The 24737-nt window shown below is 32.6% G+C and overlaps 1 protein-coding gene and 2 long non-coding RNA genes across 3 annotated transcripts; 1 reads left to right on the plus strand and 2 right to left on the minus strand.

Moving 5' to 3' along the window:
* Positions 1-857: 857 nt before the first annotated feature.
* Positions 858-2322, minus strand: LOC136998141 (uncharacterized). Its single transcript, XR_010888764.1, has 2 exons — positions 1723-2322; positions 858-1653 (listed from the first exon to the last, which is right to left on the minus strand). It is a non-coding gene; the product is annotated as an uncharacterized lncRNA (long non-coding RNA).
* Positions 2323-6745: 4423 nt separating this feature from the next.
* LOC136998142 (uncharacterized) lies at positions 6746-10212 on the minus strand. The gene is made up of 2 exons (XR_010888765.1): positions 9165-10212; positions 6746-8800 (listed from the first exon to the last, which is right to left on the minus strand). It is a non-coding gene; the product is annotated as an uncharacterized lncRNA (long non-coding RNA).
* A 1468-nt stretch (positions 10213-11680) lies between these two features.
* Positions 11681-23038, plus strand: LOC105667688 (fatty acid synthase-like). The gene is made up of 19 exons (XM_067350506.1): positions 11681-11849; positions 12032-12282; positions 12461-12686; positions 12825-13243; positions 13465-13758; positions 13827-14034; positions 14105-14265; positions 14351-14668; positions 14753-15228; positions 15319-15623; positions 15737-16141; positions 16298-17322; positions 17398-17642; positions 17997-18690; positions 18802-19633; positions 19796-20250; positions 20433-20690; positions 20763-21020; positions 21090-23038. The coding sequence occupies exons 1-19, from the start codon at positions 11681-11683 to the stop codon at positions 21219-21221; spliced, it is 7131 nt and encodes a 2376-aa protein (XP_067206607.1). The 3' UTR covers positions 21222-23038.
* The last annotated feature ends 1699 nt before the right edge of the window (positions 23039-24737 follow it).

A 24737-nucleotide genomic window follows, 5' to 3' on the forward strand; every position in this document is an offset into this window, starting at 1 on the left:
AGGTATAATGTAAATACGCTGCATGGAAATAAGAGACCAATGTTAGATGATAGCAATAATGAGAATGAAGCTAAAGTACAAAAGACAGAAACAAAAGTAGTACAAAAGATTAAAAGGAAAAGTCATGCTATGTTGCTGGGTTATGTATAATACCTTAAATTTTATTTAAATTATTAAGAAACTTTCATATCGAAAGAAATAAAGTTTGTTAATTATTTACATAGATTTAGGATACATAGGACAGAAATAGACAGAAAAGTACAAAAGACAGAAACAAAAGTAGTACAAAAGATTAAAAGGAAAAGTCATGCTATGTTGCTGGGTTATGTATAATACTTTAAATTTTATTTAAATTATTAAGAAACTTTCATATCGAGAGAAATGAAGTTTGTTAATTATTTACATAGATTTAGGATACATAGGACAGAAATATTAAACTTTGATATTTAATTTTATGTATTTTAGACAAATCATATACTAAAGTCTCTAAACAATTGTCCTATAAGGCATAGTAATGATAGAAATTAATTTTAACATACATTCTGTCAAAAAAGCACATGTTTCGAGACTTTACTGTATGATTTGTCTAAAATAAATAAAATTAAATATCTCAAAGTTTAATATTTCTGTTCTATGTATCCTACATTAGCTTTAACAATATTTATAATTTCCAGGCAGTTTTATATATAAAAAAATATAGCATAAGTCACGTTTTTGTAGTTATCCTAAATTAGTTCCAACAATATTTATAATTTTCAGTCAATTTTATATCCGTAAAAAATAAGAAACAAAAATTATAAACATAAACTCGACAAGAAATCTTGTAATATATTAGGTGTTAAACTTAGTTTTCGTCATTTTTCGTCTTAAAAAATTTATTTATTAGAAAGAAAGTAAAATAAATACATTAATCAAAATATTTTTCCTTATTTTCTATGACTTTTGCCCATTTTTCTGGCAGGAGACTAATTCCGCGATGATAAAATGCGCTATTTTTCGAAGCAAACTACTCATCCACCCACTTCTGAACTTCTTCATAACTGGAGAAGTGTGTGTCTTCGAGCGCGTGTTGCATCGATCGGAAAAGGTGATAATCCGATGGAGCCAAGTCTGGAGAATACGTTAGGTGTGAAAGAACTTTCCATTTGAGCTCCAAAAGTGTGTCTTTCACGATTTTTGCAACATGCGGTCGCGCATTGTCGTGCAAAAGGATCACTTTGCGTCAATTACTAGCTACGGATGGCCTTTTTTGCATCAATGCATTATTCAATCGATGCAGTTGTTGTCAGTAGCGATCAGCGATAACAGTTTGATTTGGATGCAACAGCTCATAATAAAGCATGCCTTGGTTCCACCGAACACACAGCAGAGCCTTATGTCCATGAATATTTCGTTTTGGTGTCGAAATGGATGGTTGCCCGGGATCCACCCATGATTTTCTCCGTTTGGAATTATCAAAGTAGATCCACTTTTCATCTCCGGTTACAATACGCCACAAAAAACTTTTTTTATGTTGCTTGGCAAGCAAAGAAGTTGCGATGGACAAACGGTTTAAGATGGCATTTTCGGACAACACATGTGACAGCCATTTTCCTTCCTTATGAATTTTTCCGAGGGCATGTAAGCTTTTGCAAACAGCCATTTGAGTAACATCTGTAAATTATGAATTTTCTTAGTGTTTATGAGCATAGACCGCGTGAAACGCGTATAATTAATACCGACAGAGTCAATGAATTGTCCGTGAAATAGCATATGCAGATTCGAACAAAGAGATCCGAGCCGACAAACCACAAGGAAGTTGAACCACGGCGTGGAAACTCTAATACGCGGAATCACAACACAAACGTATTGTCAGGGGTGCGTTCATAAAGTTTAAGGCCGGAGCACAGACTTTTACATAAAGCATAACGCATAAGCATAAGGAAATTGATTGGTCTATATATAAGCATAAGCAAATGCATAAGGAAACGGACCAATCAATTTCCTTATGCTTATGCGTTATGCTTTATGCAAAAGTCTGTGCTCTCGGCTTTACTCTTTAACTTATAGCGTTTTCGAATAAACGGGGTTTGAACGATCTAGGGTTGATCAATCACTATTTTACTATAAATGCAAATCTTTCATTGGTGGAGAGGTTGCAATGACGTCATTAACCAATCTTGGGTCGTTCAAATCCTGTATAATCAAAAACGCTATTAGAGTTAACTAGAGTTAACTCTATAGCGTTCAGAAACTACGAATATGACCGGAAGTACGTTCAGAGTAAAGTGTTCATAAATTTGACAGAGTTAACTCTAGAGTTAACTTTTTTAACTCATGTCAAGAAGGTGGGTCAAAATAACTCGACATGCGCAATAATGATCTACTTATTTTAAAAGGTTATAATCAAGTGATAATGGTGTGGTGGAACCTACATAACCTAAACGCTGTCTACGCTAAACATACTTTTGGGGGCATTTTTTCTATTTTTAATATTATTAAATATTATTTCAAAAATGGAAAACTATATAATATTAACAGACGAAACAGGAAAAAGAATTATGAACAAAAATGGTATTACATTAATACAAAATGTTGCAGGTAATTTATTTTCAATTATTTATTATTTTTTATTATTTTTTTTAATGAAAAGATTTGTAATCAATTGTTATTTTACCTTTCATAGTTTGTAGATAAATAAATTAAAGATTAATAATAATTTTGGATAGATGCAATTAGAAACAGAAAAAACCGTGACAAAAACATACAATATAGATAGAATCTCTCTGTATCATATGTATTCTTCTCTATTTCTAATTCTATCCATAGTTTTTGTAATTTTTATTAGGACGATGGTCGCACACAATGTAAAGCGTAAATGTAACGCGTGCAATGTAAAATTGTGCCAATAACGTATTTTATTTAATTTTATTTTCAATGTTGTTGAAACTCTTTACTTGTATAGTTTGCTACAACATTTTCTATGTATCCAACAATACAATTAGGCTTTTCTTTTAAATGTGTTCAATTAATAACATTGCATAGCTTCATCGTCAGATTCTTCCTAAAAATACGTATAGAATATAAATATAAACAATATTTTTAAATAAGTTAAGATATTTATGGAACATTTTGTAAAGATTCTTGTTAATAATAATGACTAATTGTATACTTAATAACTTGTAATTTAATAACTTGTTAATAATAATGAATAGTTAAAATGTTTTTGTTAATAATAATGATTTGTTTAAATTTACTACTTATAAAAGAAAGATGTATTATGATATAAAGCATTATATATTATAATACTTATCTGAATATTCAGCATTTTTTTGCAAAAGAAAACACAGAAAAATAAATTCCTTTTTTCACATTTTCTGCCATGTTGTCAACTCAACTGTTACGCCAGTCGTTCACAAAGTCACATAAAATTGTATACTCCTAGAGTTAATTCCTACATAACCCAACTCTAATCTGACTCTACTCGAAGTAAACTTTATGAACGCACCCCAGGAGGAATGAGGATTGAAAGTGGCAAGCGACATTGAATGCGATATATTCTTTTTTTTTATTTCTCGAAAACTACAGAATGAGGATCGCGACACGTTGATCCACCGCGAAAAAACCTCTCTCAACTTCTCGTTCTTCTTCTGTTACCTTGACAACTCCAACTACCAATCGTACGCGAGAAACGCGAAGTACATGGCGCCAACTATGAATGCATTAACGCACGCGTTAATCAATCACATATTTAGATGCTTATCGTGAGATCAAGGTGACAAATAGCCTTATACCCTAAACTCTTACACATCTAACACTTTCGATAATTCTAAAAGCGTTTGAGATGGATTTTTATCCAGTAAAGTTTGAAGTTCGAGATCCTCAAACTTTTTTGGCTGTCCTGAACGTTTTTTGTTTTCCACGCTAGAATCACCACTTCAAAAACATTGAAACTACTCTATACACGTTGTTTTTGATGGAGCTTCTTCCATAAGTCTCCACCATAAGTCTCAGACAGTAAGCGATGCGTTTTAGCTGCAGTTTTCTTCATGTCGAAATAGTGGAGAAGTACATATCAAAAAAATATTTTATTTAAAAATATTTTACGAGTCATTTTTTATCGATTAAAAAATCTCTCTGTTTACACAATAATCAATCTTTGCACACTAAATTGTATTGACCAATGTTTATCCTTCATAAAACAAGCAACTTCAAACATCAAAACTTATTTCGTTTGTAACTAGCACCATCTACTTGTGAGAAACGGAAATTAAGTTTAACACCTAATACAAAATTAAAATTAACTGGAAATTATAAATATTTGTTAGAACTAATTTAGGATACAGATTTAGAACAGAAATATTAAGCTTTGATATTTAAATTTATTTATTTTAGACAAATCATACAATAAAGTCTTTAAACAATTGTCCTATGAGGCATAGTGATGATTGGTATGATTGTATAAATTAATTTACCATACATTCAGTCAAAAAGGCACATGTTTTGAGACATTAATGTATGATTTGTCTAAAATAAATAAAATTAAATATCTCAAAGTTTAATATTTCTGTCCAATGTATCCTAAATTAGTTCCAACAATATTTATAATTTCCAGTCATTTTTATCAGAATTAAAACAAAACAGTATTGTTTTATCTTTTAAAAATATGGTCGTATATATTAAATAAAAAAAAAGCTGTCGTATATACTTATATTACTAAAAAAAAGAATATCAAAAAATTACCTTTTTTAAAAAAAGGTAGAAAAAGGCGCCAAGTACACGTTCTTGTCACAACTAAAACAAAACAGTATTGTTTTTCAAAATACAATAATTTAATAATTTAATATATACAATTTTTCAAAAAAATTGTATATATTAAATCTTTCAAAAAAATCTGTCGTATATATTAAAACTTTTCAAAAAAAGCTGTCATATATATAATTAACTATATTATATACTATATTTTATCATATTTTACATATATTATACTAAATATACTATATGTATATATTATTACATATACTATATATATTATAAAAAAATAATACATAAACAAAAAAACAAAAAATAAAAAAAAAATATTTATTAAAAAACGCAAAAAAACTTGCGTTGCTATACCTTAAAGTATTATAAAGCAATGAAATTAACATGTAGTTTATTATAGCAGCGCCAATTTCCACACAAGTCCGAAATCTAATTGTGCGGAATATTCAAAAAGGTCTTTCTCAACGAAACATAGCTAAAAACTACGAAGTAAGTAGGAGAGCGGTAGAACAGATTAGAAGGAAATTCCACTCAACTGGATTAGTGGCAGATAGAATCGGAAGAGGCCGAAAACGAGCAACATCCAAGCGGGAAGATATGAAAATAGTTCGAGAAGTTAAAAAAATCCAAAGATCACTGTCAGAGAAATTCAGGGAACACATTCATCTCAATGTTTCTGACCGCACTGTACGTCGTAGATTATGTAAAGCAAATTTACACAGCCGGTTCACACATAAACGACCTTTCATCAGTGCTATCAATTAGAAAAAACGTTTGCAATTTGCTCGGAAATATGCGAATGTCATTGGACTTCTGGAAAAAGATTCTATAAACAGATGAAAGCAAATTCGAGTTATTTGGACAAAAGAAGCGGATTAGAGTCTAGAGAAAACACGGAAAAGAGCTTCAAGATCGGCATATTCAAAAAACTGTAAAGCATGGTGGAGAAAATATTATGATCTGGGGATGTTTCTCATAGGCAGGAGTAGGAAATCTTGTCAAGATTGATGGAATTATGACGGCAGATGTCTACATTGACATAATTAATAAAAATTTGGAGGAGTCTTTGCTGAAGCTCAGGCTAGAAGATAATTTTATTTTTTAGCAAGATAACGATCCGAAACTCACAGCAAAGAAAAGTCAAGCTTTTTTTCGTTCCTGCCGAATCGAATGGCCTCCACAGTCTCCAGATTTGAATCCGATCGAAAATCTATGGGTGATTCTGGATAATAGAGTTGACAAATGCGGAGTAACTAATAAGGACTCCTATTTTGAAGCGCTACAACTAGCATGGGAGAGTCTGGACTTATAACATTTGCAAAATTTAGTTGAAAGTATGCTAAGAAGACTTCAAAAAGTTATTAAAGCAAAAAGAAATCATATTAACTATTAATTAGAATAATATTGTTATTTTTTAAAATTAAAATTCTATATTACTTTAACTGGCTATTTTATTTTGTCTCTTAAATATATGATCATTTAAAAATAAATAAAGTATTAAATTAAAAAATTGATTTTTTAGAATTAAAAACATTTAATTAATAAATCAATTTTCAATTTTAGTTAAAAAAAATTTATAACATACTTTTTTTTTATAAAGCAAATCAGTCTTATAGATGAGGTGGCTTTTTATTTTTGCCGGTCACGTTATTTTCGCCGATTACGACAGCTCTGCGTCCTATTAAGCCTTAGTTAAAGATTAATGCAATACTGTTGACTGTACTTTATTATTAAATTTTATTTTGCATATACAGGGTGATTCAAAATAATCTGACATCCTTGCAATGCCATATTCTTGAGCGAATTCTGAGACAATTTTTACTTTTACAAAATTTTGTCCGAAGCTTAGTTTTCGAGTTATAATTGAAAATAATTTCCTACTTACGAGTCCGATACAACGGATAGGCAGGGACGATGCAATGCGTCATGAGACGATAGTAAATACTTGACAGTCTCATTATACGTTGCCGTCCTTGCCTGCCCATTGTACCGAACTCGTAAGTTGCTACCTACTTTCAATTATAATTCGAAAACTAAACTTTGAACAAAATTTTGTAAAAGGAAAAATCGTCTCAGAATTCGCTCAAGAATATGGCATTGCAAGAACATCAGGTTATTTTGAATCACCTTGTATACAGGGTGTCCGATAATTGTTGAATCACCTCTCGGATGTAGGTAAAGCGGTTTAAACCGAATAGAAAAGTCCTCTATTATTTTGCGATTTTTGCAACAATTAATGAGGAATTAATTAAAAAATATCGGCCAATTCGCGCGAGTTTAAGAGCGCGGCGAGAAGAAACCCGTGGTGATACAGCCCACTGTTATTTGGTTACTAGGCGCGCGATAAATCGTTGGGAGGAGCGCTCTATGAATGACAACGGCATATACGAGCGGTGTGTAACGCTAGATCCTTGCGTCCTAGCGACCACGTAACAACGGGCTGTCTCTTCTCGCCGCGCGCTTAGACTCGCACAAATTGGCCGATCTTCTTTAATTAATTTCTCATTAATTATTGCGAAAATCGCAAAACGATAGAGGACTTTTCTACTCGGTCTAACCCGCTCTACCTGCACCCGAGAGGTGATTCAGCAATTGTCGGACACCCTGTATATTCATCGGCCACATCGATTGTTTTCGCCAAATGTTAATATGAGTTCGTCGGCTACATCGATTATATTTATTTGCGGAATATATACGCACTTATTATATTCAGAAGGTTAAACGCATTAAACTACGTTTATATTATTTAAATGTTTATTTAATGAGATATATTGTTTCTTACGGTAAAAAAATTTACTTATTCTAAAACCAGTGTAGTTCTCTTTATTTAGAATTATGTAATTTATTATGTAACTAGCTCATATAACTAAAAATTATAATAATTTTCTACTAGATATATACAATTAATCCCAAAATTCTTATTTCCATATCATATTTTCGCGTCTTTCAATGCAACAGATAGTAAAATAAATAAGAGAATTTACTTTTACAGATCAATGATTGCAAACAATTTGAAACACGTGGCATTAATGTTTCACGATTACGAACCATTAATTATTATTCAGATCACTCAATTGTTTTTTAAATAGTAAATTTATAATGTGCCTGCATAAGTAGTGATGAAATAATTAACATATGTCTTTTATACGAAAACAGATAAAGTTTTAAGCGTTAAGTCGTGTTGTTAGCGCGTTTGGCGACTTGTTATTAGCATGCGAGCGGCAAGGAAAGGATAGGAGACGTCAATCAGAAAATTGAGCCAAAAGTTGCAACCAATTACCATTTCTGCTATAAATAATATTACTATTAATAAAAAATTAATTAAAAATTTACAAATTTTACAGCCGTATTGTATATTTTTAACTTTTGATATTAGAATTAAATACGATTGCAACTCAATAATATAATTTTTAACTTTTCGACCTCCTTTTAAACGATTTTTTGGAATATAATATTATTATAATGACTATCTCTTTAACCTCACATTGAAAAACCATGAATATCTTTTTTTTACAAAGCAAAATTGTCTTTACTTATTTTTATTTTTCGTCTCAAAAGAATGTATGATAGCAATATTACGCACGATTGTGAAGAATGCATTACAGCTAAGAAACCAATTCTTGATAAAACATTAATATAAAATAAATATAATAGAATGGCATCCAGAGCCGTCGCAGGATGTTAGTGCTACATTATTAATTTATTTTTCTTAAAGAATTATTTAATAAATTAATCTACAAGAGACAGTTAAATTGTACACCGATCTTACATCGAGATACCTAATGTGTACGAAATTATAAGTATATTGTTATACATATTAAGGGGGAACACCAGGGTGACGGCCGAAAAAAAAGGCTATTTTCGTGAATTTTTTTTTCATTATCTAATAGTTTGTTTAATTTATAAACTATATATGTTAAAAGTACATACTTATATTATGTTACAAAAAAATTTCATAAAATAATATTCATATTTATAATAACTATGATGATTGATGTGCACCTCGTCTGAAAAAACATGGGTGCACGGGCGCTCGTGCTGCATCTGAACGGGAGCTCTAAAATAAATTTTTTTAATTGTGATTTAAAGTATATGAATGTAGTTTTAGTTGCACGTACGGATTTTTTGATAAAATAATTTTTGACAAAATGGCACTGTTTAAAAAAAAAGTTTTCGATTTTTCAACAAAAATTCGTTACTTCTTTAATTGTTTTTCAAAAACTAATAATCCGATTGAAAAATCCGTACGTGCAACTAAAGACAATTTTGTTGTGAACATTCTGTCCAAATTTCAAGTAATTCGGATAAAAATTGGCCGAGATATGAGAGCGCCCAGTTACGAAAACGTGGTTTCGAGAAAAACGCGTTTAAAATTTTACAACTAATTGGTTCATATAAAACGATAAAATTTTGTAACGAACCAAAGTGCGTCCAATCCGGGTGCATATGAAGTGCCTTCTGAAGCAATAGAACTCAAGCACGTAGACAACAAAAGAATACCGGTAAAACTCCCTACAGACAGATCAAGGGGACTGCCGAATCTTTTCAGGTAGCGCGCGGCCGGTTTTACTAGCGGCATCTGACCAAATTCTACTTTATGACATATTTACTATAGTTTCGTTACGAATTTTACCATAATATTATAGGAACATATTTTTAAGACTCCAAACATCACAAAAATGCAAAAAAAAAAATCGATTTTTTGAAACCGTCACCGTGGTGTTCCCCCTTAACATAAAATATTTTTGGAAAAATAATTTTCTCTTCTTGATATAGCATTATCAAAAACTATTTTGTACTAACATAGATACGATAAGAAATACATAACAAATGCAATAATGAAATACGGATCGCGCTACTAATCTCGTTAAATTGTGTTTTTCGACAGAGTTGTGTAGAGCTCTGCGTCTTGTTTAGCCTTAGCCAAAGGTTAATGCAATACTATTGACTGTACTTTAAAAAGATTCATTAAAACGGGGAAAGATAATTTAAACTCTCTGTCTCACTGTGGTGTAGTCTACAAAATTTCATGTTTGGAGTGTGAGGCTACCTATGTAGGACAGACAAAAAGACAATCAAATACAAGAATAAAAAAACACAGGACGGACATAAACAAAAAAATAGCTCTTCCTCTGTCACTTCTCATCACAAATTAGATTCCACCCATGAATTCGATTGGAATAACATCCAGATATTAGATAAGGAACCTCCTTATATGAAAAGACTCACTTCAGAGATGCTTTTCATAAAAAGACAGAAAAAAGGCTTAAATAAACAGAGCGATACTGATTCTTTACCAGAAGCTTATCAACAGGTTCTAAACTTATTTCCACCATTATGGAGCCATGTTTCTCTCCACCCCGCCTATTCCCCTTCTTTCCTTCCTACTCTTTCTTTCCTCTCTTTCTTATCACAAAAAACCCCCTCCTTAATTCTCCACTTCAGGCACTCACAAGAGCCTGAGCTATAATTTTTCCGAACACTATCATTTCAACCGACTTAGTATAACTATTTGTTCTGTTTCAATTAGTGACATTTCGGTTTTTTCAAACAATTCCACTACGAATTTTGAAGGCATTTTGATAGATAATACTATTCTCTGGCTCTTCCATTTTTTATTGGACATATAGATCCGGCGTTTAATTACAAGTATGTATCACAGGTTTATAATCTTTTTATTAAAAAAACAAAATTGTTATTTTACACAAGCAATATTGTTGCAGTGCCATTTTACCAATCTTTCTATAATGGAAATTATTTATTACAAAGAATATTCTGTGTAATTTGCCTTATTTGTTTACTAAACGCTTCGACTCTTGTAATACCGTTTTATTAAAATTTTTATTTGTAACGACACTGAAGAAGGCCTAACACAGGCAGAAACGTTTGTAATTCCTGAAAAAAAATAATATAATTGTGCAGATGTAAATATATACAATTAGTTATGAAAAAACCTGAATTTTATATGATCATATAAAATTACATATGTTATTAGATCTTTTCATAACTAATTATATATTTTTATATCTGACCATATTACACCATTTATTCTCGGGTTTTTATAATTTTTACAATATAATGTAAATTTTAGTGGCACGAAAATCTAGCAACGGCTCTTGTTGCCTTTTCTTTCAGACTATCTGTACTTTATTTTTAAATTTTATTTTGCATATTTTCATCGACCTCATCGATCGTTTTCGCCAAATGTTAATATGAATTCGTCGGCTATATCAATTGTATTTGCGGGATATATACGCATTTATTGTATTCAAAAGGTTAAACGCATTAAACTACGTTTACATTAATTACATGTTTATTTAAAGAGATATATTGTTTCTTACGGTAAAAAAATTTACTAATCCTAAAACAAGTGTAGTTCTCTTTATTTAGAATTATGTAATTTATTATGTAACTAGCTCATATAACTAAAAATTATAATAATTTTCTACTAGATATATACAATTGGTCTCCAAACTCTTATTTCCATATCATATTTTTGGGTCCCTCAATGCAACAAATAGTAAAATAAATAAGAGAATTTACTATTACAGATCAATGATTGCAAATAATTTGAAATACGTGGCATTAAAGTTTCATGATTACAAACTATTAATTATTATTGAGATCAATCAATTGTTTTTTAAATAGTAAATTTATAATGTGCCTGCATAAGGAGTAATGAAATAATTAACATATGTCTTCTTTATAAAAACAGGTAAAGTTTTAAGGTGGGCTACTAACTAGTGTTACGCCAGCCGCACAGGCAATCGCGTAAGTTGGGTTTCAAAATCTCACTCAAATATTATCATTAAAAATTAAGAAAAAAAAGTGTGTAAATGTAAAAACGTAAAATAAAATCATTTAAAATATATACAAATTTGCTGATATTGAGACTTTGTTAACCAGAAAAGTAAAACTTACTGTCGTTGGGTTTGACATGAACTCAAATAAAAAATCCACGGTCATTGATGTCGAATCTGAAGATGACATCGTTATTTCTGGCATCGCCGGTAGATTTCCTAAATCTGATAATATTAGCCAGCTTCAAGAAAACCTATTTAACAAAGTGGATCTTGGATCAGATGAGGAACGACGATGGAATCATGGTAAAATCTTCTTCGGTCTATGAATAAAAAATTATATTGAAAATATGTCATAGTAACATATGTATAAAATTACTGTTCTATTTTAATTTCTTATTCATTGCAATAACTTTTTTTTATCTAAACTTGTATATTAGTTGGAACGAAAATAACTGTTCACTTATTACATACGGTTTAATATACAGGTCACCCAGATTTGCCTCAACGTATGGGACTGATTAATAATATCGAAAAGTTCGATGCAGATTATTTTGAAATTCCCTTCAACAAAGTCCATTTCATGGATCCTATGAGTAGGATGCTCATGGAGCATACGTATGAAGCTATCGTCGATGCAGGAATAAATCCGAAAAATTTATCTGGAACAAAAACTGGAATTTTTATTGGAATATGCGCGTCGGAGTCAGAGAAAACTTGGTTATTTGAAAAACCACAGGTACAAAAAATTACTTATTATTCAAACAAGAACATTGCACAAGCTTATAGCATAAAAATTTGGAAAAATAACATTTTTATATTATATTATAAAAAATTTATTTGTTTGTAAATCAGCTCGTACAATGCTGATACAATGAACATTTAAATTCTCTAAACTATTTTTGTATACACATCAGGTAGCCGCAGCTTTCGAATGTTACAAGACTCTAAACGCAAATCGGATGTCTTACTGGTTAAATATAACAGGACCATCTTGCACACTCGATTCCGCGTGCAGCTCAAGTCTCTTCGCTTTAGAGTGCGCTTATAGAAGTATACGGTCAGGGCAGTGTGACGCTGCCATTGTCGGCAGTGTAAATCTCTGCCTTAATCCTTATATGGCATTGCAGTTTGCGCGACTCGGTATTATACTTATTGAAATATTAATTTAGAATATAGGAGATAATTGAAAAATATAAAAATTATTATAATCAAAATAATTTGGAATATATATAAATATACATCAAAATTAGATTTTCTAATATAATTTTACAATTTCAGGAATTTTAGCACCTGACGGATTCTGCAAACCTTTTACCAACGATGCAAACGGTTATATGCGTAGCGAGACAATCGGAGTCGCATTTTTACAAAAAGCAAAGGTGGCTAAGAGAATTTATGCAACCGTCATCTATGCGAAAACTAACTGTGACGGATACAAGGAACAAGGCATTACTTTCCCGTCGAGCAAAATGCAACAAACTTTACTTGAAGAGTTTTACAATGAATGCGGTATTTCACCGACTTGCTTAGGCTACATGGAGGCTCACGGCACCGGCACTTATGTTGGCGATCCAGAAGAAATCAATGCACTCGAGCAGGTTTTCTGCAAGAACAGGCAAACTCCTCTATTAATCGGCTCTATCAAGTCAAACTTGGGCCATTCTGAAGCTGCTAGTAGCATGTGTCAAATTGCTAAGGTAATAATAATTATTATACGTGTAATAATAGCCGTCGACTTTAATGATCGTAAATTAATGAAATTTTTATACTTTACAAACAAAAACTTGTATAACATTTTTTTCGCTGCTAAATCATTAATAGTATCATGATAAAAAGATAAAAAACATTTATCAATTAATAAATAATTTAATAAAAAGATAAGAAGCAACAAGTTAGCATTTAATTAACTTTTCGTAAGGTGATAATTGCAATGGAAACTGGCTTAATCCCGCCAAATATAAACTTCACACAATTACGGAAAGGTGTTAAGGCTTTTGAAGATGGAAGTATTCGCGTGGTGACCAACACAACACCGTGGACTTCTGGATTTATAGGTATCAATTCGTTTGGTTTTGGTGGAGCCAATTGCCACATCTTGATGCAAAGTAACACAAAGGATAAAATCAACAAAGGAGCTCCGAATGATAATCTGCCCAGACTCGTTGTCCTGTCTGGACGTACCGAACAAGCAGTTGAATCATTTCTAAATGAGGTATATAAAAATTTTGCGGTTACACAGTCAATAAAAGCACACTTACACCGCAAAAATTTGTATGTTAGATCGAGAACCGGCCGATAGACGTCGAATATGTACGGCTATTGCATGATCTTTACGCTGACGAGATGAAAAATCATCCTTACAGAGGATACGTGATTGTCGAATCTAAAACGCCGATCAAAGCGGCAAATGAAATACAATATTATTCAGGTGAAAGAAGACCGATTTGTTTTGTGTTCTCCGGAATTGGATCGCAATGGATTGGCATGGGTACGGATTTTTTTTCAGTATGTTAGAGAAGTGATTGCTTGCAATTAAACTCGAATTTACATGTTAACAGGTCAAGCGCTACTGCGATTCCCAGTATTTTCCAAAACCATAGAAAAATGCAATACGATTTTAAAAATGCATGGAATGTATATCATTGACATATTAACGAGTAAACATAAAGATACTTTTAACGATATATTGAATTCACTTGTGGGCATCACCGTAATGCAGGTAAATTGTTTTTACAAATTATATGCGCACAATTTCTGTAAATGTTTCTTGATAATAATAGAAAAAAATATTTTATTCTTTTTAGGTGGGATTAATCGATCTCTTAAGATCCGTAAATATTGTGCCAGATTTTGTCGTTGGTCATTCAATTGGTGAACTCTGCTGCGCATATGCGACTGGTAATTTCACCCTTGAACAAGTGATTTTATCTTCGTATTACATAGGATTGGGATTGAAGGAAACGAAAAAAATTAACTGCGCGATGGTGAATATCGGTCTCAGTTATGAGAATGTGAAGAACATATGCCCACCAGATATCGAAATAATTTACAGCAACAGTCAAAATACTTGCTCCATAAGCGGTCTAAAAAAATCAGTAAAAACATTTACAAAACAATTAGAGGTACTTTAATTTTTCATTAAAATATTTTGTCGATTATACGTGTAATTAACTTAAACAAATTATACTCTTTATATAATTTTGCAGGCCAATAACGTATTTACTGAGGAAGTCAACTGCTGCGATATTCCTCTGCATACTCGTTATCTCCTCCCCGCAAAAGCCACGATTCTGGCTTACCTAAATCGAATAATACCGCAAACAATGACTCCCAATCAGATATGGCAAAGTTTATTTGACAACGCAAAATTGTCCTGCGCTGAATATTTCACGAATAATTTATCAAGTCCTGTATCTTTCGATAAAACTGCGCAATTGATTCCCAGAAACGCAGTGACTCTTGAAATCGCTCCAGATGCTATTCTTCAGAGTGTTACGAAAGAACTGTTCAACACAACCAGCATCACGTTACTTCAGCGTAATCACGAGGATAACGTCAAAGTATTTTTGCGAGGTCTGGGAAAAATGTATAACAATGGCTTGCAACCGCAATTAGCAAATCTATATCCGACCGTAAAATTTCCTGTTAGTCGTTCCACGCCGATGATCTCGCCGTCAATCAAGTATATTGAACACATTATTCATTTGGTAAACATAATAGAATACAAAATTATTTTCACAGTAAGGACTTTTTTTTTCTATTTCTATTTCAGATGGAACCATTCCGAGGACTGGTACGTAACGTGTCATAAAATGCAGACGAGACTCTGTAACGGAGAAAGGATGGTTGAAGTTGCGCTAACTGACGAAGATTACGAATATATGAGCGGTCATGTGATTGACGGAAGACAGTTATTGCCGGCTACTGGATATCTCATGCTAGTTTGGGAAACGATGGGTTTGCTGAAAAATCTATCGTATACCGAGATGCCAATCGTATTTGAAAATGTCAAGTTCATTCGGGCAACGCACTTTCCGAAAGAAGGACCCGTGTATCTAACAATAATGGTGCAGAAAGGTAGATTTTATTTAAAAAATTTATTTTTCAATAAGCTATTTTATTTGCTGCATTAAGAATGACAATACTCAATTTATGTGATAAAGAGAAATATTCAAGATTATTTATTGCAGCAACTGGAAAGTTTGAAGTCATGGAAGGAGATAATGCCGTTGTCACTGGCACTGTGCGTGAACCGACAGATATTACCAAAGAAAAGTTACCGAGACAATTTTTAAATCAAGAGGACGACAATGAGGAGGAAGTAATGAACACAAAAGATATCTACAAGGAACTCAGACTACGCGGATATCAATACGCCGGCATATTTCGGGGTTTGAAGAGTTCGTCGACTACGGGAAAACAAGGGCACATAGCTTGGATGTACAATTGGGTAACATTTATGGATAATATGCTGCAAATGAAAATCCTCGGGATAGACACGAAGAGTCTTCACGTTCCCACGGAAATACAAAAGTTGGTAATCGATACGAAACTTCACATACAGCAAATACGGAACGCAGCAGCTAACGATTATCGTAAGTTTGTCGACTTATTTTCTTTCTAACAGCTTTTTAGTATTAATTTTTTAATGAAACTTTAAATATTGTGACTAATATTCAAATAAAGAAATTTGTTTAACGTATATGAAGTTTGAGCATAGAAAAATATAATATTTATAAATATTATTTTAGAGTTTCCTGTGCGTGTGTACAAAACCTACAACGCGGTAGTATCCGGCGGTGTGGAAATTCGCGGAATCAAAGCTACTTCCATAATTCGTCGAAAGCCAGCGGAAGAGCCCGTTCTCGAGGAGTACAGATTCATAGCTCATCGCGACGGAGCCGAGGTTTCATGGCGGGAAGGCGTGATGCTGTCGACGCATCTTGCTCTGGAATATCATCAAGTGATAAAAGTAAATATTATCGAGTTGATCGAAGATGATGACAAAGTAGAAACAGATGAAATAGCATCAACATTGTTTATCGATATCTTGAATGATCTACCGTCGCTTCAACCAAACATTACTCTGGTGAGCAGAACCGATCGCTTCGATTGCGTTACTCTTCCTTCAAAAATCACAATTTCGCAATCGAAGAAGTTGCCGAATGACGATAATGCGATATTAATCACAGGATACAATTTGTTCACGAAGAACAGGAGCAAGACCTTAAAAGAAATTTTGCCGGTGTTACAAAACAATGGATTCTTATTGACACGAGAACAGTCCTTCACGAAAGACGACATTGCGACTGCCGAAAAGTACAATTTAGCAGTAGTACTTGAGAAACGCACGCAGAAAGAGCACATTATACTGTTAAAGAAGAGAGAACAGTCGACGAGGAAAACTGAAGTTATTCACGTAAACAATTATGAGTTCTCTTGGTTAGAGCAGCTTAAATCGATCTTGAACGCGGAGAATGAGTTAAAAAACGCTGTGAAAATAATTTTAGTCAGCGAGAAAGATTCGGAATGCGGCTTGTTGGGCCTCATCAATTGCTTGAGGATGGAACCAGGTGGCGAATCGATCAGAGGAGTGTTTATTCAAGACGAAACTGCACCGGAGTTTTCTTTGCACGAGTCATTATACGCGGAGCAACTCCGGATCGATCTTATCATAAATGTCTTGCATCCGGGTAAAACATGGGGTTCATATAGACATCTTCCGTTATCGCCGCTGACACCGAAGCTCGTGTACCACGCATTTGTCAATCAATTGGTATAAATGTTTCATAAATTAATTAAAAAAGTTATTCTTACAGTTCTATCATAATAAAAGATATTTCTCATTTAGGTGAGCGGTGATTTGAGTTCATTTCGCTGGATCGAGGGCCCGATTACACCGGATTATAAGGAGAATAATCTCGTTCACATAGCTTACTCGTCTATCAATTTCAAAGATGTAATGATAGCATCCGGCAAACTTGCAGGAGATGGTTTCAATTCAACTCGTGGACGTCTCGAGGATTGTATGGTGGGTATGGAATATGTCGGCGTCAATAATACTGGACAGAGAGTAATGGGAATTTGGGAAAACAGGTACGTTATTCTTACACAATCATTTAAAAGTATACTGTATATAAAAAAGATTGATGTACTTTAAAGTAAGCCTTTTTTTGGATCAATTAATATATTGTATTTGTATATATTGTATGTCCATGTGTGATAAAAAAATAAAAAATAATTAAAAAAGTATTTATGTAAAAAAATTTGTATTATAAATGTTGCAAAATTTTGTAAAGCCAAAGCACAAACGTAGAATTATTTTTTTGAAGTGCATAAATTTTTTATAAACAATATTGCTATATTTACTGTAAAACCTACAAGTTATCCTTTTTCTAGATAATCCTGTTTTTTTTAGATATAAAAAAATTTTAATTCTTTAATTCACAGATCCATATCAAATATGTGCACATCCGCCAAATACTTATGCTGGAATGTTCCCGACGAGTGGAGCATGGAAGACGCTGCAACGGTTCCGTGCGCTTACGGCACGTGCTGTTACGGATTAATTATCAAGGCAAATATGAAAAAGAGCGACACAGTACTTATCCACTCCGGTACCGGTGCCGTGGGCCAAGCTGCGATTCATCTTGCGCATCACAAAGGTTGCGAGATATTCACCACCGTTGGCACTCCGGAAAAGCGAAAGTTTATCAGAGACACGTTCCCGTTCATCCCAGAGAATCACATTGGAAATTCGCGCGACAACAGTTTTGAGCAAATGATATTTAATCAGACCAACGGCCGTGGCGTGGACATTGTATTGAACTCGCTCGCCGAAGAGAAACTCCAAACGTCCATCCGTTGCCTGGCGAAGGACGGGCGTTTTCTGGAAATAGGCAAATACGATTTTATGGCCAATAATTCGTTGAACCTGTCGATGCTTTCGAAAGGAATTTCATTTTACAGCGTTATGTTGGATAATATATTCACAGCTCCGGAAAAACTAAAAGAACGTTTGAACATGGAAGTGGCCATAAATCTTGCAAATAAAGCTTTTCAACCGATTGCCAGAAAGATTTTCAAAAAAGATGAAGTGGAGGCTGCATTCAGATACATGGCAGCTGGAAAGCATATAGGAAAGGTAAATCAATTAAACTGGAATTAATTGTGGCATAATTACGGTTGATCAATTAAGAATAAAACATAATACATGAAATAAAAAACTGAGTTAACTAAATTAACGTACTTTCAGATAATCATAAAAATACACGAAGAAGATGAATCTATGAGCGCACCCATTCTTGCACTTCCACGTTATTACTGTCTATCAAACAAATCATACATCATCTTAGGCGGCTTGGGTGGCTTCGGCTTAGAATTAGCCGACTGGCTGGTTGTTCGTGGCGCTCAGAATCTGGTGTTCATCTCGCGCGCCGGAGTAAGAAACGGATATCAGCAGATGAAGATCGATCTGTGGAAATCTTACGGAGTGAAAGTGCTAATCATATCGAACGTCGATGTATCGGACGTCAAAGATTGCGAATATATGCTGAAATCGGCAGAAAAACTGGCACCGGTGGACGCTATATTCAACCTGGCTGTGGTATTGAATGATAAAATTTGCCGGAATCAAACTGTAGAGACGTTCCAGGAGCCCTTCAAAGCGAAAGCTTGGGCCACGAAGAACTTGGATCATTTGACCAGAAAGATATGTCCTCAGCTTCGTCACTTTGTTGTGTTCTCTTCGGTATCTTGCGGCAGAGGAAATGCCGGACAGACCAATTACGGTATGGCAAATTCCATCATGGAGAGAATTTGCGAGAGACGAGTGCAAGAGGGTCGGCATGGACTAGCGGTTCAATGGGGTGCGGTCGGCGATGTCGGCCTCGTGGCTGATATGCAAGACAACGACAAAGAAATGGTTATCGGCGGCACTTTGCAGCAAAAGATAACATCCTGCATCGCAAAACTTGAGGACTTTTTGTTACAAAAACAGCCTATAGTGGCGAGCATGGTTGTAGCCGAGAAGCGGTTGAACACTTTTGACGCATCCAGTATTGTCGAAACTGTGGCCAATATTATGAGTGAGTTAATAACATTAAAAAAATTAGACAATTTGATTAATCTATTTATTTCAATTTGAATTTATTTGATAAAGAAGATCAATGTGTTTAATTAAATGTGATTAAAATATTTAATATAAACTAAATAATTAAAACTAAATATAAAAAATTAATTAAATATAGATCTGAAGGACATGAGTACCGTGGCTCATCACATGCCTTTGTCCGAGCTTGGAATGGACTCGATGATGGCCGTGGAAATTAAACAGACCTTGGAACGGGAGTATGAGATTTTCCTTACCGCGCAGGATATTCGCGATCTCAATTTCGCTAAGCTCGCCAAAATGTTTGAGAAAGATATGAAGGACGAGGAACTCACCGAGATAACAGGAATGAAATTGCTCATTCGCATATCAGGCAATGATCAATTGATACCCGATGTTTGTAGAAAGCTTTCGACGAAAAAAAGCACGACGGAAAGCGAAATATTCCTATTGCCAGGTATAGAAGGTTGTGCAAACGTCTTTGATTTGCTGGTGCCAAAAATCGAAGGTTCAGCGACGTGTTTGCAATACAACACGCATAACATCGGCACAGACTTAACATCAATAAAAGATATCACTAATAGCCTTTTAGAGGTAAATTCTTCACTTAATTAACAACTGGACTCCATAATGTAGAAAGAAGGAAACAGATTGTGATACAATAAAATACTGCATGCCAGAATACAATGATAACAAGATTACAGTTCAAGATATTTTCAATCCCATTTTTTTCTGTTAAGTTTTTTTATATTTTACTGTTTTTTATGTGTTTCTAGCACATTTTGAGCAGAGAACAAAAATTGCCACAGAATTTTGTACTAGTCGGCTATTCGTATGGATCGACAATTGCAATTGAATTAGCGCGGAAGTTAGAAGAAATGAATCTCAAAGGCCGATTGATACTCATCGATGGAGCACCCGAGCATATAAAGGCAATGGCTAATATAATTTGTCCTTTCACTGCGTTAGATGAATTTCAGAATAATGTTCTTTTGGGTATAATGGATTTGTTTCAACCAGCAGCTAGTGGAAAGGTATATATAGTCGTTGATGATGGTCTGAAATGATGGACTTTTCGGCAAAATTCACAAATCTAATCTTTTCAGTTTGTGTTGGAGTTGAACAAATGTACTAATACTAATTGGGACGAAAAGTTAGAAATTTTTTTGAAACATGTTTCTTCGGCTTATTCACAAGTAATGATTGACAAAAGAAAAGCTTTGTGCACAACAATATATAAGCATTTGAACGGTCTTCATGAATACGATGTGACACAAGTACCGAAAATCGAATCACCTATAATACTTCTGAAGCCCACGACATATTCGTTACTTTTTCCTCAAGAAGACTATGGCTTGCACAAGGTAATTGAAATATATAAAAAAATAATTTATACAGCAGAACAATTATAATTAATATAAAGTTACTTGCAGATTACTAAAGGAAAAATAGAAATACACTATGTTGAAGGCACTCACATGACAATAATGGACAATGACAAAGTCGTTGCTGTAATTAATGAAACAATTAATTCCATCGAACCTATTAAAGGCATGCAAATATAATGGTTAATAATAATATGACATTTGTTTAAAATATCCATACTAGACATAGAAGTTAATATGCAATTTAAAATACTATATGCATTCACAATATATATACTATATATACACAAAATCTAAATACTACATTTAGTTTTGTAGGATTTTATAAAACACAACGTGGTTAATATGTAATTGTTTCTTTAAACTATGTATATGTTAAAAGTTATATAAGCTGAAATTATTTGTTTCAAGTCACAAATAAAAATATAATCTTTTTCCTAAAATTAACACAATTTTGTTTTTTCTTTTAATATATCGCTTCCATATAGTCTGAAGTATTTAATTTGTATATAACTATTGAATAAATAGTTTAATTAATAAAGTAAAAATTATTGCAGATATCAGCTTGATTGAATCGAATTAAGGATTTCACATTACTTTACTTACATATTTTTTGTCTAAAATATAAAGTAAAGCAATATTTTATTTTTATATGTCAAAGTTTTTCGAAGAGGAGGAGTTTTTTGCATTAGAAAGCGATGTAAAAATTTTAAAAAAGAATTAAATCTAAAAAATTTATAAATTTGAACAATTTAAAGTAGTTATACAAATTTTTTATGTTACGCAAATTTGTACAAATATGTGTACAAATATAAAGCTTGAAGTTTGATGTTTAAAATTATTTATTCAAATTTAATATCGCTTTATTAAGCAAAGACATCTTCGAGAAATATCAATTGTAAAGGTGAAACTTAAGATTATTTTTTAAAACAATCTTAACAGAATTGTTGTACAACTTTCTTCATAAACTTATAACTATTCAAAGATCGACCATTCATAAGAATAACATTGAAAATTTAGACACAAATACACGAAAATAAATGCTTCTTTTTAATTATATTTTTTATGAATGGATTTTGTTAAGAATAATGTCATTCCATTGTTATGTTTTATGTTTTCTCTTACTTTAGATCCATTTTTGTTTTTCTCCCTAGTTATGCTGTCAGATATAGAGAAAAAAAACCGCGTACAAGTATGTAAAAGTATTTTATAAGTTTGATTCAAATAAACTTATTTTGCTCAAGCACTATACATACAATTTGTTTAACTACATCATAAAGAAATAATTCTCATATATATTTAAGAAGTTATAGGCCTAAAATTGCAATAATTAAGTGAGACAATTGGCTTTAAAGCAGGTTATATTTTTGCTTTGTATTATCGCTGGCTCATTTTCAAAATGGCCCATAATAAGAATAACAGTTATAACATTGATCCATTAAGTGGCAATAATTATGATTTCTGGAAATTTCGAGTAAAAACAATATTGACAGAACTTAATGTAGAGGATATGATACTTGTTAAATATAGTGATGAAAATTATGATACTTTGAAGCAGAAAGAAAAAGCCAAAAAAAAGAAAATAAATGCAAATCTATACTTGTACAATGTATTAATGATACGCAAATAGATATTATTAGAGGTAAAGAAACAGCATATGATATGTGGATAAGTTTACAAGAGGTATATAAAAAAAAGAGTTTGTCTGGAAAAATATTTTTTAGAAGGAAATTAATGTCGATGAAAATGAGTGAAGAAGAAAAGTTAGAAGACTTTTTATTAAAATTCTACCGTGTTTTATGTCAGCTGAAATCGTCAGGTATTGATATAAAAAAAAGGATGCTATTTGTACATTGCTTCTCGAATTACCAAAATCATATGAGACAGTGGTAATTGTCCTTGAGAACAGTCGAGACGTTGGACTTAAATTATGTAAACGCAAAATAAAGAATAGAGTCTGAGAAAAGAAAGGAAAATGATGGAGATCAAAATGAATTAATAAAGGAAGCTGCATTTATATCTAATATAAAGTGTCACAATTGTGGTGAGAGTGGACATATTAAAAAATACTGTAAAAAGACATCCCAAATTCAACCAAATTATAATAATACTTAAGAAAATACATTCCGGGGAACTAGAGGTAGGAGAGGTGTGAATCAAAGCAGTACGAACCGTGGGAATGCTACTAACAAAAGAGGTCAACAAGGTTGGAATAATCAATCACATTTTAGACGAACCAACTACACCAACAAATGAGAAAAGGAGACTATGTCGAAACGGATAAAACTCGCGAAGATAGTATATGTTTTATAAGTAGTAGGAATGATGGCGTAGATACCGTAAGAAATGAGAATATTCTGTTTTTTGTTGATTCGGGATGTACTGATCATTTGGTAAATAATAAGAAATATTTTAGTGACTTTATAATTATATTATAAAGTTTATAATTATATATTAAATGAGAAAATAAGAATAGCAGTTGCTAAGGATAAAAATTATCTAAAAGCGGTAGGTATTGGAAATATTAATGTTTATAGTTATGTAAATGGCAACAAAATTAAATGCACAATCAAGAATGTTTTTATGTTCTAAATCTAAGGAAAAACTAATGTCTGTTAAAAAGTTAGAAATGTTCAATATAAAAGTAGTGTTTAAAAAAGGTAAAGTTATGGGATGGAAATAGATTAATTGGTTTGGGTCTCAGAAATTATTTGTATGAAATATGTTTTAAAGTACTGAAAAGTGAATGTTTAAATATTGACAAAGAAGATGAAATCTTAAGTTATGGCACAAGAGATATGGACATTTAGGTTATTCATATTTAAAGAAGTTAATAAATAATGATATGGTTGATGGTATTAAAAAATGAAAGTTAAGGAAAGTAGAATTTTGTGAATCATGCGTATATGTGTTGTGTGTCGTAACACACAACGTGTCGCTATAAGGTTAATTAAGTTAAATACCAAAATAAAAATACTAAGAAAAAATTATTTAGCAAATAAAGAATAACGATGAGGCTGCAGAGAAACAACCTCGGATTCAAGGTGACACGAATCAGCAATCCGAGAAATATCAACAATAACATATCAATAATATTACAAAACTCTTGATTGCCGATTCGTATAAATACAGTCGCGCGCAAGCAGCGACGGATTCAGTTTACGATACGCGAATACACCGACTCGTTTCCCCGTGTCCGTACACGGCTCACGAAAATCTAACACCGTCCTGGCGGTTTGTGAGTGATTAAATAAATTGTTCGAGGCAAGGTTTGCGTCCAGTTATTCCACACCTCTAAGCAGTACGTCCCGTTCCCCAAGCGGATCTCGAACTTACGGTTGCGATCGGAAAGACAACGCAACATATGGAAGAATGAGAAAGCTACAATTTCGAACGAGAAAGAAAAATAAACGTATTCTACAAATAGTACATTCAGATGTTTGTGGTCCGATTAATCCAGTTTCACATGATGGTTATAAATATTTCTTTACATTTATGAATGATTTTTCGAATTTTATTTGTGTTTATATGATTAAAGCCAAAAGTAAAGTATTTAGTTGTTTTAGAGAATATATACAAATGGTACAAACTAAATTTAATAAACGAATAGTCATTTTGCGATAATGGCAAAGAGTACGTTTCAAATGAAAGGATATATTATTGTAAAGAAAACGGCACTGTTGTTAAATTATACAA

The sequence above is a fragment of the Linepithema humile genome, chromosome 1, assembly GCF_040581485.1.
Source record: "Linepithema humile isolate Giens D197 chromosome 1, Lhum_UNIL_v1.0, whole genome shotgun sequence".
In the NCBI taxonomy this organism is placed as follows: domain Eukaryota; kingdom Metazoa; phylum Arthropoda; class Insecta; order Hymenoptera; family Formicidae; genus Linepithema; species Linepithema humile.

Excerpts from the sequence above, each read along its gene's own strand:
- LOC105667688 (XM_067350506.1), top strand. The coding sequence starts at position 11,681 with ATGAACTCAAATAAAAAATCCACGGTCATTGATGTCGAATCTGAAGAT. Across the intron at positions 17,643-17,996 it reads ATGGGAATTTGGGAAAACAG|ATCCATATCAAATATGTGCA; the intron begins GTACGTTATTCT and ends TTTAATTCACAG. Across the intron at positions 19,634-19,795 it reads AACTGTGGCCAATATTATGA|ATCTGAAGGACATGAGTACC; the intron begins GTGAGTTAATAA and ends AATTAAATATAG.